General features: G+C 42.2%; 1 protein-coding gene across 2 annotated transcripts in view; it reads right to left on the bottom strand.

Annotated features, from left to right (window-relative positions):
- The window catches only part of atf6 (activating transcription factor 6), a 46,045-nt gene extending 35,134 nt beyond the window's left edge, over positions 1-10,911 (bottom strand). For both annotated transcript variants that reach the window (XM_037698130.1, XM_037698131.1), the window contains exons 1-4: positions 10,695-10,911; positions 6,012-6,088; positions 5,711-5,789; positions 5,241-5,338 (exon numbers count right to left, since the gene is read on the bottom strand). In XM_037698130.1, the coding sequence (XP_037554058.1) occupies positions 5,241-5,338; positions 5,711-5,789; positions 6,012-6,088; positions 10,695-10,794 (354 nt within the window). In that variant the 5' untranslated portion in view covers positions 10,795-10,911. The remainder of the gene's footprint in view (positions 1-5,240; positions 5,339-5,710; positions 5,790-6,011; positions 6,089-10,694) is intronic.
- Between the last annotated feature and the right edge of the window lie 5,162 nt (positions 10,912-16,073).

Here is a 16,073-nt window from a genome sequence, read left to right as displayed (position 1 = left end):
CGGTACCCCCCCCTGGAGCCAAGCCTCGCGGAAGCTTCCGGAGCGAAGCTGCCCAGGTCGGAGCAGCGTCCCGTCCCTCCGGAGGAACACAGACGGCGACCACGCTCTCCAATCGAGCCCACCGATGTGTTTTTTCAGGCAGCCGCAGCTAGCAACAACGTGCGCTGCTAGCATATAGCATGTCCAAGGGATTGAAGGCTGCAGACCTGCCTTGGAGACGAAGATCTCCCTCTGTAAAGCAGCTGACGCCAGCTCAACATGTGTGCCTCTCCCACGGTTTGCCTTGTCGGGGACTGCAGCGCGGAGGACGATGACCCAACGATCCACCTGGCTTCGTTACTCCCCTCGCTGCCGGAGAATCTGCACAAGACCTGATGAAGCCCATCGCGGACGCGCTGTTCAGAGCAGCTTCAAACCATGCTGGCGAAGTGAAACAGTCGGAGGAGGTGCCAAAAGCTGTTCGCCACCTCATCAAGCCGCGCGGCCCACCCCGTCCCCGCTGGAGGGACCGTCGCGAGCAAGTTTTCGACTTTTCCACGGCCGCGGCTCTCGCTGAGTTCCACCACCAGCCCCGCCCGTCAGAATCCAGCCCTCTGCACTCCGGCAGCCTGCAGCTCAGCGTTTCCCCAGAGTTCGCCTGCAAGACAGCGCTCTGGGCAAACAATCGCAGAGCTCATGAGAGAGAAAGCTCTCAAATGACGGTCTCCGGAGGGTGTGTGTAAAAGTGACACGAAAGTTGAAATAAATCATCATTAATGATCCAAGTGTCTGTTTTTTAGCCAGTCTGTAAGCCCGGATCAGCTCACAGCAGCCGCACACATAAGAGCGCACTCGTGGGATGAAACAGCCCCACACACGAGCCGGTGTCTTTAAATAAAGGTTTTTAACTCACCGTCGCTCTAAGACATGACGAGTCGATCACAGAACAGCCTCCACACATGAGCCGGTGTCCTTAATTAAAGGTTTTTAACTCACCGTCGCTCTAGACATGACTAGTCGATCACAGGACAGCCTCCACACATGAGCCGGCGTCCTTAATTAAAGGTTTTTAAACTCACCGTCGCTCTAGACATGACGAGTCGATCACAGAACAGCCTCCACATGAGCCGGTGTCCTTAAATAAAGGTTTTTTAAACTCACCGTCGCTCTAGACATGACGGGTCGATCACGGCACAACGGTAAGCGAAAATAACTCATTACCAACTAGAACTGCATGATCCTCACTCAAGCGGTGTCAACTCGCATTTGTGGGATGGAACAGCCTCCACATGAGCCGGTGTCCTTAAATAGGGTTTTTAATTCACCGCCGCTCTTGACATGACGAGTCGAACACTAAGATGACAGCCTCCATTCAACGGTGCTGCGTTGATGCTGGCGCACACAGCTGCCGGCGCTAACCAGCTCACATCGGTATAAATGTGGTCCGCAGGCTGGTCCGGGTGGGGGTCCTTCTCTCTCAGCTTTCGGCAGCTCACCGCAGCTTAAACGCTAAGCAGCCTTCACTCCAACAGCACGGTGTAAATGAAGTTACGCCCTCCGCCTTTCAACGTTCGCACAGCGACGTCAAACGCGCAGCTTACCGCGTCATCAGCTGTCACATGCTTCGCCTTCAGCTCAAGTCTCGCCCGGGGTCACACAGAAAACATTCCCGCGACGCATGACGGCGGTTGAGGGACGGACTGCTGACAGCCGTACAAAACATGACGCATCATTAACGCACGTTCATCCACGAACGTTACGTAGAGTGGCTAAACATGCTCGCCGTTTTTCAGATGGAGGGACAGGGTTTATGCAAATGGTACAAGTTACAGTTTGCAACCCGAACCCCTCCATTCAGAGGAGTTATATAAACGGTCCCGTCATCATCATCAGACTGATTCTCTTCCCTAAATGCAGAAATCCAAGTGTTTTCTGATAAAAGTAATCTACAGAGTTCCCCAAGGGAGAGAAAACACGAGGGTTTTACTCACGGATCGGAGGGGTGAGACCGTTCTTGGATCTGTTGTTTAACATCCAGAGAACGCATACCGATCATCCTAAAACACAGAGACGAGAGTTTTTTGCTTTACCTGGATGATCTGCGGATCCTGTCACTTCAGACAGGAGGCGCTGATGCAGGATCAGGTGTTGACATCACACCTGTTAATCTGGGCTTCGCCATAAGTGGAAGGAAGCTCGATTTTCCCGGCCCAGACATTTGTTTTTCTGGAGTGGAATTAAATTCAACCACCATGAAAACTCATTTATCACATGAGACGCCTCTAGAGGTGTTTTTGCACGTCTGCATGTGGATCCAGTAAAACAAACGACGGATGATCATTGTCTTTTCCTCTGTGGAAGCAGACCTCCGACTCTGGGGAAACACCTTGTTTTTCTATCAGAGGGAGTCCCCCTCAGCAGACCCACGTCATGGGTCAGTCTTCACGGACACGTTGCTGTCAGGCTGGGGGGGGGGGACATACCTATCTCAAGCAGTAGGGGCGCTGTGGCTCCACTACACATCAGCCCACATCAATGTTTTGGAGTGTCGCACAGTACTGAATGTGATTCAACACCTTGCTCCTGTGCTACAGAATCAACACGTGTTGATTCACACAGACATCATGATGACTGCTGCGTACATAACCATCAGGGTGTGCGTTCAGCCCAGATGTTACACATTGTGCGAAAGCTACTGAGTTGGGTTCATCAAAACCTGCTTTTATTAGAGCGGTTTACATATCCGGTGTTCTGATGTGACGTCCAAGGGCGGCCCACGTTACGTGGACCGGATCCTCCATCCGGATCTGATGTTTTCAGACGCAGCAGAAGTTGGCAAAGCAGCTGTGGACCTGTTTGCGATGCGAGAAGAACGCTCAATGTCAACTATGGTTTTCCCTGAGCCCGCGAGACGATCCATCGCTGGGGGGGGACGCATTTGCTCACAGTCGGTGGCCCAAAACGCTTTTTACGCGTTTCTTTTCCCCCACCTCCTCTGTTTTTTACGGTCCATGAACCGAGTTCAAGAGGAGGGATTGACAGCTCTCCTGGTGGCTCCCGGCGTGTGAACGCACTATGGTTCCCAGGCCTGCAACGTCTGTTGTTGGGTCGCCGTGGAACTGTCATGGAGGAAGGATGCTCTCCTTCAGGCAGGAGGAGCGACCAAGAGTTACCCAGAAATAGGTCAACACCGGTGGGTCTGACCGCTGAGCGGTTCCACTTAGAGGATGGGTCTCCCTCAGGAGATAATGTGCACAATTCAAGATTCACGTGCTGCATCTACCACAGTTCTGTACACATCAAGGGGACGGCTTTTCAGCGCTGGTGCACAGAGAAGGTTTAGAGACCACTTCATGCCTTTTAGGCGGCGTGTTGTTTTTCTACAACAGCTGATGGATAGGGAGTTGGCTTTCAGTACGTTTTAACGTACGATTGCAGCCATCTCTTCCTGCCACAAAGGGTTTGGAGACAGAACAGCTTTTATCACCCGCTGATGAAGCGTTTTCTAAAAGGTGTACAGAGATGTAGGCCTGTTTCACGCCCACTTGTTCCACAGTGGGTTTAACGCTGGTCCTGCGAGCCCTGATCAAAGCTTCAATTGAGCCTCTGGATCAGGTTTCATTTAAATTCTTGTCTCTTTTAACAGCCCTGTTGCTGGTTTTAACACCCGCTAAGAGGGTAAGTATTTATCTGCCCTCTCTGTTGCTTCGTCATGCCTTAGAATTAGGCTGACGGGCAGCTCAGCTGATTTAAGACCAACCCAGCTTTTATGCCTAAAACATCACGAGCTCTTTTAAATCAAGAGTGATATCGTTGGAGGGGTTTTTCCCTCCTACAGATCAGAAGGGGAAGCATCTGTTCATCTTCTCTGCCCGGTGCAGGCGTTGACGTGTTACGTAACGCGCACAGCTGCAATGCGTTCAAATTCAACAATTGTTTGTGCATTATAGAGATGCTTCTGCAGGTCGCCGTTATCCATCCAGCGCTTGTCACACTGGCTGTGTGAGGCCTTTTCTGAAGCCTACAGAGCATCAGATTTAGGGCCTCCTGTCAACCTCTAAGCACATTCGACCAGGGGTATCGCATCTTCGACTGCTCTGCATAATGGTATGTCAATGCAGGACATTTGCACTGCGGCTGCATGGTCAACACCCTGCTCATTTATTCGCTTTTACCTACGTGATGTAACGGCTCGTTCCATGACACATTCTGTCCTTAGTGCTCTAACAGAATGAATATTGTTGTTCTCATGGAACTCTGTTTAAGCTCACTTCTGTCTGCACGCATTACAGTGTGAGATGTTGTTATCAGTCACAGTCGTGTCTGTGTTTCTGGTTCTATTGTCACTAATCAGTTCATGATTATTGTTACCAATCAGTTCATTTGATTATTTATCAATTCATGGACATTAATCTGTTTATACTGTTCAGCCATGAACCAGTTGGTTCATGCCCCCCTCCCCCCCCTCTTTTCAACTTCCTCTTCCCGTTGAAAGTTTTCCGGGGTATTCATGCTTGTCAGAACGCATAGTTACTCAACATGCGTCTGTGCATGGCACATAATTACGCGATGCGTAGTTTATGCACACGGGGAGCTGGGTGACAAGACGTTTTTTTGGGCAAGCTTCCGCTTCTTACTGTGTTCGAATGGACCCAGTGAGGCGAGGACCACATCGGCTTCGCCCTTTACCCACTAAAGCGAAGGCCTTAAAGGGCGAAGCTTATACGACATAGAACGTTGGTTACGTACTGTAACCCCAGATTCTATGAGTATAAGCGTAGCCCTTTAAGCGTCGGGCCTCACTGGCTCCTAAATGGCTGAAGAAAAAAGCTATTTTGGGAGCCGATTTCCCGCTCTTAACGTAATTTATACGGACCGGGTGGGGCCCACACAGCAGGTGGGCGTGGACTAATTTTTTTCAGTGCTTATGCTCTGCATAACGGGATAAACCCACTAAAGCGAAGGCCTTAAAGGGCTACGCTTATACTCATAGAATCTGGGGTTACAGTACGTAACCAACGTTTTCCTTAGACAGATAACTTTGACTACCGGTAATTGGCTTTTTAAATGTATGTGAATGTTTTTGTTTAGTGCCCTGAGACAACTTCTGTTGCGACTTGGTGCTACAGAAACCAAGTGAATTCAACTGATTAGCACATATGCAAATACTCAAACTAATAACGATCGCAAACATTTACATTACAAATTCAGTCCAAGGACAGAAAGCTGGAAAGAGCAAAGAGTTGAAAAAAATGTCTTACTAGTAAGGAGGAAGGAGACAAGGCTTCCATGGAGGCAGGAGAGGGGACAGAGCTCAGAGTGTGGGCAGGTGACAGAGAGTCCACACTCATCTCACCATCTGGATGCACAAGGACACAGACGCCAAGTGTCAGGTCATCTAATGTCATAAAACTGTCAGGTCATCAACTTATCGTTAACTACAAGTCCCAACACTTCATATCACTCGACTTATTTTCATGCTAACTTATAAAAGCCCCGTAAAAAAATAAGATGTGCAGAATATTACAATAGTACACCATCAGTAAACATTCTAAGTGGAAGATAATATGAACAATACTGATCACGAAGAGTGATGTCAATATGCAGCAATGACATATTAGTACATTAAACTAAAAGCTGGATACAAAATAATATCCAATCATCCTTTTCAGTGTTAATAAAATAGTACTTTGTGCCAAAATGTGACACACATTAACACGTGTTACTTTACCTGCACAAGTGCTGCGTGCATCAGTTTCATTCCAAGGTGGAATGTCAATGTCAAAATACAGATCTGGACCTTCGTTAGCCTGCAGAACCAAACATATTTAAAAATAAAAATTAACCTCATGGAGAATACAGTAAAGAACCTAAAATGGTGTACCATAGTCAGTCTACTGTATAAAGCAGATGCGTTCAATCAGAAACATTTTTTTTTCTATTTCATGCCAGTAGTTTGGGTTATTCTCTTTCCGTTACATTCTATACCCTTCAAATATGATTGATCAGACTAATTTTACAGAGTTACTCACATAGCTACCGCTCTCGAGGGCTTCAAGCAGCTCATCGGCATCCCCTAAGTTATCCAGTTCATCGAACAGACTTATATCTGTGTAAAGATGAGCATACAAAACACAACATGAGGCAACCTGTTCTTGGTCCACTGCAATATATAACAAAAGTAGAACATTTTAACAACGTTAAAGTCAACAGCAGAAACTACTGCATCAAAAAGACCAACATTTACATTTTCTGATTTTAGGTAGCATCAATTGCAAACAAGTCGGCCCAGTCAGGAGGACACTGAGCAAAATAGTAAACAGGTCACTAGTAATTTCAAAAATGTTACATTTTTCATAATTTAATTTTTATCTGAGTCACAGAAAAAAGATTCACCACTGGAACTGTTAAGACTGCCAAGAAAGCAGATGGTCTATGAAGGATGTGATGCCATGTTGCGCTTGTAAAGTGACTGAACTCTGGCGCGTTCTCTGTGAATTTTGTGTTTAATAGTTGTTCATTAAGTTCAGAGTCAGTCAGAGTTTCTTTATTGTCATTTGCACCTCATGTGGTACATGTGGTGGAGTGAAATTATGTACACAGTGTCCCAGTTACGTCCAACAATAAAATGTAAAAGAAAAACAATGATAACATCCAAGATATTAACTAAGAAAAACATCAACTAAATATACACTAAGCACTAATAACATAAAAACATCATGTCGAACATCAGCACAAACATGAACATGAGTCCGTGTGAGCAGATGAGCATGCACGAACACACCAACATTGAAACAGATCAGCAGCAACACTGAAACAGATCAGCAGCAATATGATGCGATTCTTCACAGTGATTATTCTGGTTAGAGATTCATAAGTCTAACAGCTTCAGGGTAGAAGCTGTTCCTCAGTCTAGTGGTTCTACAATTAATGCTCCTCGACCTCCTTCCTGAGGGGAGCGGGGCAAAAAAGTGTGTGTACTGGGTGAGTGGGGTCCTTCATGATGCAGGTGGCCCTCTTCCTGCATCTGGAGGTGTAGATGTCTGTGATGGTGGGGAGGTTGACTCCGACAGACTTCTGTGCAGCCTTCACCACTCTCTGCAAAGCTTTTCTTTCTGCAGCTGTGCAGCCTCCATGCCACACGTTGATGCTGGAGCACAGGATGCTCTCCACTGCACACCTGTAGAAGGAGGTGAGGACTGAGCTTCCCAGTCCAGCTCGTCTCAGCCTTCTGAGGAAGTAGAGTTTCTGATGAGCTTTCTTGATCAGGCTGGTGGTGTTGTTGCTCCAGCTGAGGTTGTCATTCATGTGTACACCCAAGTACTTGTAGCTGGAGACCACTTCCACCGCAGATCCTCTTATGTTCAGGGGGGTGTAGGTGTTTTTGTTCCTTCTGAAGTCCACAATCATCTCCTTTGTCTTCTTCACATTGATGTGAAGGTTATTCTGATGAGCTTTCTTGATCAGGCTGGTGGTGTTGTTGCTCCAGCTGAGGTTGTCATTCATGTGTACACCCAAGTACTTGTAGCTGGAGACCACTTCCACCGCAGATCCTCTTAGGGGGGTGTAGGTGTGTTTGTTCCTTCTGAAGTCCACAGTCATCTCCTTTGTTTTCTTCACATTTATGTGAAGGTTATTCTCTTTGCACCAGCTCTCCAGGTGTTCCACCTCTTGCCTGTAGCTGGACTCATTCAGACCAGTCACTGTAGAGCTTTTTGGGACTGGGATGATGGTGGCAGTCTTCAGGCAGATGGGAACTGTCTCCAGGGTAAGTGAGGTGTTAAAAGATGTTTGCCAGCACCTCACAGAGCTGATTGGCACATTCTTTCAACACTTTTTCGGGGATGTTGTCTGGGCCGGTTGACTGTTTTATTGCAGTAGCATCAACAGGAGGATAAGTTATGAAGAGAGAAACAGTCTGAATATCTCTGAGCCTTGGCCTTCATTCTTATCCACATATTTTTTTTGTTTGTTAGAAATGTTGCTAGTGTAAAACCTATCTTGGCACCAAACAAATATGTTGACGTGATATCTGTAATCAGCCTTTTAGGTGCCTTATCCAATCTGTCTTATATGTTAGCAGGCTATTTCTCCAAGATAAATACAATTCTTCAATGTTAGTGGAGCGCCATTTTCATTTCCTGTTTTCTAGATGCCTGTTTTAAAGTACGTAACGTAACTCAGAATTGAATGGAACCAAGGAGCCAGTTTCCTCTGAATGATTACTTGCTTTTTCAGTGGAGCAATTTTATCAAGTGAAGTTTGCATTGAAGTTGTAAAATTATCAACAAGATCATCTAAGTCACTGTTCTTTGATGCATTACTCTGCAAGACAGAGGAACACATTGATGGAAGAGATTGTTTAAATTTGGCTACAGCATTTTCTGATAAGCACCTGCTAAGATGAACTTTACTCTCAGTGACTGTGTAGTCATTTAATGTAAACTCAAAGATTATTAACAATGATCAGACAGAACAAGATTTTGAGGATGTATTAATAAGTACTTAATCTCTATGCCATAAATCAGAACCAGATTAAGAGTGTGATGATGAGAATGAGTAGATGTTCTGACATTTTGGGTAAAACCAACTGACTCGATTAAATTATTAAAGGCTTTGCTTAAGCTATCACTTTCAACATCTACATGAACATTGAAATCACCCATTATTATGACTTTATCAGTATTTAGTGGTAAATCGGACAAAAGAAAATCTGAGGATTCAGACAAAAAAATGAGAATAAGGGCGTAGTGGACGATATATAACAAGTAAAAGTGGCTTTTCTGATTTCCATTTTGGTTGAGAAAGACTAAGGGACAACGGCTCAAAAGTATTATAACTAATAATTGGTTTAGCATTAATCAATAATCCTGACTGAAACATGGCAGTGACTCCTCCAGCTCGACCTGTTGTTCTACGAACATGAAAATGAAAATAATTAACAGGAGTGGATTCATTGAAACTAACAAAATCCTCTTGTTGTAGCCACGTTTCTGTCAGACAGAATAAATCAATGATGATGATCAGTTATCAGTTCATTAACTAACAGACTTAGAGGAAATAAATCTGATGTTCAATAATCCACATTTAATGATTTTATTCTTGTAAAGTACCGGTAACTGTGTTTATTTTAATAAGATTTTTACTATTTATATTTTTAGAGCAGATTTTTGGTTTATTTAATTTGGGCCATGGTTGAGCTGACACGAGCTGTAAGAAGCAAACCAAACCTACTCAATAAACTAGAACTGCACAGCATACCGTTTTATTTTCCACTTGATGTTTGTTTGACTTCATGCAGTCATCATATTGCAGGTTGTAAACACGTTTGCTGCTTAGTGCAAAAACTCATACCCTTTTTATGACTCATTTAAAAAATAAGGTTTGGTGGGTCACATTTTTCCACAATTTGTTTTTTCCTACTCCTGCATTAATAAAATTCAAAAACTATTTATAAGTTAGAACAGTGAAAATAAAGCAGATGTTTGCTGCAAAACCTGACCACTTTTAAGATAATGTTATGTCATGTGTCTTAAAAATTGTTGTTACTAAACAATGTAGATAATTTATTAATACATTATCTTTAAACCTGAAAGGTATGTAAAGCGAGTCAAAACCTAAAATCAAGATCTGATCTTAACATCCAGACAAAACTGAAGATTTGTTTATATATTGCGCTAACGTCTCATTTCACTCACTTCAATAAACTCCAATAAATTTGACTATTTAGAGTAAACACTGTGTTTTGTGCTGCTTTCATCAAGACTTGTCATTTTCATCCACCAGTTTTACAGAAACAGTCTCACTCATATTTTTCTTCTTAATCTTAAATTATGTGAATATACACTTCTTAATGTAAATAGTTACATTAGTATTGCATCATAGCACCACTGCATAACAAAAAAAACAAACATGATTATTATGATGACAATGCTGGGAGTGATAAATTAAAATGTATTTATGTTAAAATAAAGTGCTTTTAAGGATCGTGTTCAAGTCTAAACACTGAATAGTACTTAATGTTCACTGCGGTAAACCCAAATCCAGAGTGCTCTATAATAACCGCCTTTACGGCTGGGTTGTATTTGCGCATGCGCCGTTACGTATGTCCCGCCCCCGTTCAAAGGCGAATAACGTACAAAAATAGCAACATTTTACGTAGATTTTCTTACTTTGACGCCACACTTTTAAAGCACGTTTCTTATCAAGTTTGAGGAAACTCAGCTGTGGGGTTTTAAACGCATTAAAATTTTAATGCACTTTAACACAGAGAGTCAGGTGACTGTGCTGCTTGTGATTAAGGGCAAAAGAAATACAAAAACAAATATTGCCACTAAACTTTTTGACTTGTGTTCAACACTACTCATTTAAAGGATGTTTACTACCAAGTTTGAGGAAAATAAATTGTGGGGTTTAAAAAAAAAAAAAATAATCAACTTTTAATACACGTCAAGACATGCAGCCGTAAAGGTTGTTGTAATCGAGCACTCTAGATTTGGGCGAGCGTAAGGTTTCCGAATCAGCGTCCACAGTTAGCTAACGCTAACAGGCTAGATGAAACTTAAATAACGCCGAAACCAGCCTTACAACGTCAATGTCCAACTTAGCTACTAGTAGTTCGGTAATAAATTGTTAAAACGAGTTAGTTATTCAGAGTGCCTATCTGCTGCTAGCTCAGCTTCATAAGGTTGGAGAAAAAAAATCAGCCTTCTTACCCCAGTCTGCTCCCTGATCGAAGGACAAGGCGCCTGCTTCGCTATCCATCATTGACGTTTGTTGATAATTTTCCAAGTTTAACTTTAAATCGAATGCCATTCTCTTTTAAATTCATGAGTGATTTTTTAAACAAATTGCGAACTAAACGACGACTTACATCACAGACAAAATGTTCTGAGGGAGACTGCCCATTTCACGTAAATACACGTCTATCTTTACTGTACACCTACGGGTGCCTCCGAGGGACAAGCAATTGAAACGCAGTTACCTCCATGAGCCACAAGGGGGAACACTAGTACAGCTGGCTTCACAGAAGAGGTCATTATGTAGGCTATGTGAAATGACTCAACTATTACTGTCCCCGACTTTGACAAGTAATTTATAAGGAATCTTAAAATGTCTAACATTTTAGGGGTAAATATACGGCCATATTTTTACTTGCATAACGAGTAAACAAAATATGAACACTGCATGATTTCCACAAATTTCTGCACAATTAAAAGTTCACTCTTAGTGACTTTTTATATTTCTCTAAAACGTTGTCATTATTTGTACCAAAGACAAATAGTGGACCTTGAATTGTGATTGGTCATTTTGCCAAATTACACACAAACATGCTTTGTTCATCGGGGTGCACAATATCAGAGAGTCAGAGATTCTTTATTGTCATTCGCACCTCATGTGGTACATGTGGTGGAGCAAAATTATGTACACAGGGTCCCAGTTACATCCAATACAACAATATGTTCACAGAATAGTCTGTTCTGATGTAGAGCAACAAAGTTTAATCAATGTGAACATTAAAAGCAGAAGTTATATTTCAGGGATGTGGGATATCTGTTAGTCAAACTGAATACCTAAAACGTTTTCCATTGTTCAGAGAAATTAGATGGGATGGTAGAATATTTGAAAAGGTAATACAAATTAAATATACAGAAAAGTATGCACAACAGTAATGACACTGACTTACACAAGGAGTGTGGATTTACAATTAGACCAACACAGTATTCTGTGTCTGATGGAGTCAACAGATTCTTCCAGGAGGTGTCACAACACGGAGTTAAATCTTCTGGTTTATATTAGCGTTGTTTAAATGTGTCTTTCTGTAAGTGTTAATAAACATGAAAAAAAGTTTGTCACATATAAATGAGATATAATTGAATATACAGTAATTTCAACATGACACTAGCATAAAACTTTTTTTTTTTTTTTTTTTAAGAAAACACTTGCAAAAACATGCATTTTTCTTTATTTGACAAGAATCATAAACAGGGAAATAAATAAATAATTAAAAAGCTTGGGTACATTTTCTTTGACTTTATGTTTTTCAGATAAGTAGACAGGAGATATTGTGCGTTAAAATCAGCAGCAGGTGTACACTGAGCTTAATTCCTTATGGGCATTTCAGGCCATAGTGAGATTAACCTGAGGTGGTCTGGTTCAGCGCCTTTTTAAAAGAACAAGCCCCTAGTCGGTCTTAACTTATTACTGCAAGGTGAAGGCTAATGTAAAGGTCAACCATCTGCCTGGAGGCTGAAGTCAAGCTGCAGCAACAATCTGAAACTCAACCAGCAATTTAGTCTCTTGAACCATCAGTGATTTAAATGTTTGTTGACAAAATTACTGTTTGAGTCTGTGCAGTGTTAGCGTCTATGGTGTCCATATGTCCTAAAAACATGCACGTTTACTTTGAAGTATCCATAATGACAGCATCTGACTGGAGTGTTTCGTAAAAAAATGGTTTTTTTTCAGTCAGTCCAGGGCTCATCGTGTTGTTTGTGTGTAAAGCTCCTGAGAGATACACAGACAGTAGAATAACAGGTTAACCTGATACGTTAGCTGAACGGTTCATGACACATTAGAGTAAAAAGGATTAAGGCTTTTGATTGCATTGTTCTACAATCTGTGCGACCTCTTTTGTTAGAAATATAACCATCTGAACATTTACCCTGAGAGGAAGTTTGAGTTTTTGTTCATCAAATTACTCGGGACAATCCAAACTTTAAAACTAAAGGAACCATTAAAAAGAAGTGAGATAAAAGCTACAGAAACAGACTCTTGTTGATTAATTTTTGGACATGAAAATAGTTTTTCACAAATTGATTCTTAAATGTCAACATTGGGTTAGCTTGTTAAAACTGCGTTACTGATAACCCGCTCTTAAATGAAGTGAAAGCGTGCTGCTTTAACAGGATGTGAACAAAGGAAAATTAAAGCTTCATGCTGGTTTTGGGACGATGTCGATCTAATTAGGCGCAGAGGAGTAAAACAGAAGGTAGACAATGTTACTTGTGTGGCTTTTAATTCACACCAAATTGGCTGAGGCTTCAAGTCAAGACACTTTGGGGGTTTGACTTAATTTTCAATCAGACTTTTTAAAGGCTAAATGACATTTACTGATGTTGAAAGACTGGACACATGTTTGGGTTTTGTTTTGGTATACGTATGTGCTTTAACTACTTTCCTCATGCGTGGCCATAACTGAGAGGAATTCCTTGAAAAATAGTTCGGAAAACAAGTAATCGCTAAGCAAATAGGAAACCGCTTTGCAAAACGGGAGCATGAGCCACATTTCATCTTTTGTGTGCCAGATTGATGACCCTGTGAGATGGATGATATTCTGCAGTGCTGTGGGGCATTGTCTTATTCCTGCTCACACAAAGAGTCAGGACACTTATCATCTCAGGCTTATGTATAGAGAAGGGGGTGGGTTGTCAGAGTGGTGAAGAGGGTTCTGGAAGGTGGGGGGTGGCGCAGCTCCTTCTGATAAAGCGTGGAGATGGGTTACTGACAGTGGAGGCAGATGGAGTCATCTCCCATGACAACGCTAACAGAAACTTCATCCAGAAAACCAAAAAATAAGCCAGAAACGGGATGACTGGCCCAAAACCGATACAATTTATTCATATTTATTGGATGCACGTTTATTTATTGGAGCATGACTGTACAAAAATTATGTTAAAGGTGTCTTAAAACTGGCACTTGTTATTAGTTTGTTAGCCTTTTTAGCTGCCCAGTAACTTGCAAGCAGGTGGCCTACAGGTTTGTTGAGCTTGGTTTGGGATTAAGTTTTGGGACATTGTTTGGTGGGAACAGGGCTGTGAATACAATGGGATTAGAGCTGCTTCACTCTGAATTTGTTGTGGAGTGGGGGAGCTGCAATCTGAAGTTGATGGATGAACTGGATTATCTAAATAAAACATCTGCTGTAATTGACATAAAAGAAATCAAGGTGATAAGGAACTGGAAACTATGCAATGATGAATGAAAAGTATAAATGTAGATTGGGGCGGTTTGTTCAGCAGTTTCTTTTCATATATGTCTCATAAAATACTAAAAGAACTGTGAAAATGCAGCGTGAACCCCGCATACTGAAAGACTGGCAAAATTTGATAAAGAGGCTAGTTTTTAAAGCTAAAAGGAACAGAAAAGCTAAAAGAAGAAAACACCTAGCCAAAAGCTAAAAGTAGCACAATAGTAACTACAAGTTTTTTCCCCCTTCTTCTTCTTTCAGCTGCTCCCTTCTTCAGAAGTCACCACAGCAAGTTAGTTAACTTGCAGGAAGACTTGGCAATTATTTTTATGCCAGATGCCTTTCCTGACACAACCACAGACCACCGAGCTACCACAGCCCTCTGTGTGGAGCAGTGGTGCTATCTGGTGGTGGGGGTCAAGGGCCTTGCTCGAGGGCCCAGGGTGGGTCGAGACGAGAGTGGAGGCAGGTTTGTGTGTTTCACCTTTCCACATTTCACCCACCCACATTTTGATGTTGTTGGTGCACGGAGTTGAACCGGTGACCTTCTGATCACAGGCCAACCTTCTCTAACCTCTGCGCCACTTCTCCCCCTTAGTAACTTAAAGTAGTGTAAGGCCATCTAAAAGCTAAAGATAGCAAATGCTAGCTAAAAGAAAACAAACAAAAAAAAGTAAAGGGATAATAATCAACAGGACATTGTAGCAAAAGAATAGTAAAAAGCCAAAGTAGCATAAAGCTAAATGTAGCAAAAAGATTTAGCTAAAGGCTTGTTAAAATGATCAAGGGCGTACTAGAAACAAATGAAACTAAAGGCTAGCTAATAGTGAGAAGAAAATGCTATTTAAAAGCAGCAAAATGTTATTTAAATGTATAAGTAGCAAAAGGCTAAATAATAATAATAATAAAGTTCTATATGTTGTCATAATTGTATGTTCTCATACAATAGCTAAATTAGTTATCTGCAGTTAACCCATTGCACCTAGAATGCACCCAGGTGGGGCAGTGGGCAGCTATGTGGGGTGCCTGGGGAACAATTTGGGATTGGGTGATTTGCTCAGAGGCACCACAACATGTGGGGATCAAGCCTGGGGTTTTTGGGTCCCAAGTCGACTGCCCTACCTCTGTCCCATCTCGACCCCCTTAAAATCTAAAGGCTAGCTAAAAACAAAAAAATATCAACACATAGCTAAAAGAATCAACATGTAGCTAGAAGCTAAAAGTTGCAAACTGCAGGCTTCAAGTATTAAAAGCTAACGATACACTAGTAGAAGAAAAAAAGTCTAAAAGCGCAAAGTAGAATGGTAGCTAAAAGCAATAGATAGCAGATTTCACAAAGAAAAAATGTTTTTGGAGGAATTTTTACTCACTTTTTATGGGGAAAGTGTGTAAAAAAAGTTGAATAAATCGAAATATTTCAAATCAAAACCTTCAGCTGAATGACGTGAACATTTTGATTCTCATGAATAGCTCAAACAGCACAAGGACAGAAAAACAGTTAGATTGCAAAACACATAAAAACATAAAACCAGAAAAAACAACAGTGTGAACGCTCAACCAGATTTAACAATGAAACGCCATCAACAAAAAGTGGAAAATTCCTTTTCGATTTTGTTGTTTCCACATTTTTCTCGTCATGCACTGCAGCACAATAAAATAAAATAAAATAAAACCTTTACAAAAATCATATGAGTGTCTTGAACCATGTGCCACCAGGGACACACAAAAGCAGACCTGAGAAATGATCATTTGAATGCCCCTCTTTGACTTTAATGAATTTATATGATATCTGGCCCTAATGGAAGCTGCAGCAAAGGGGCCGGCGTGAGGCCCTAATAAATGAAAAGCTCTGATTAGTGCAGAATGAGCTGAGAAAAAAAATGCCATTCATCTTGGTTAGCATCCTCCTGTGCTCCTTTATGGGTCGCTGTTACAAGGATGAAGGGTGGGGGTGGTCGTGGGGGTGTCCTCGTCCCCATTAGCCCCAAAGGGCCCGCTTAGTGGTCAGCAGCCCGGCGTTGACGGAGGGTCTGCCTGCTCTGCAGTTCAACGCTGTGAATGCCTCAGCCAGGCTTGACTTCTGAATAACCTCCTGAGGTACCGGGAGCTTCACCCCTACATGACC

The sequence above is a fragment of the Nematolebias whitei genome, chromosome 3 (assembly GCF_014905685.2).
Source record: "Nematolebias whitei isolate Nwh7 chromosome 3, NemWhi1, whole genome shotgun sequence".
Taxonomy (NCBI): Eukaryota; Metazoa; Chordata; class Actinopteri; order Cyprinodontiformes; family Rivulidae; genus Nematolebias; species Nematolebias whitei.
The sequence above is the reverse complement of the archived record's forward strand: the minus strand, read 5'-3'. Positions and strand labels throughout refer to the sequence as shown.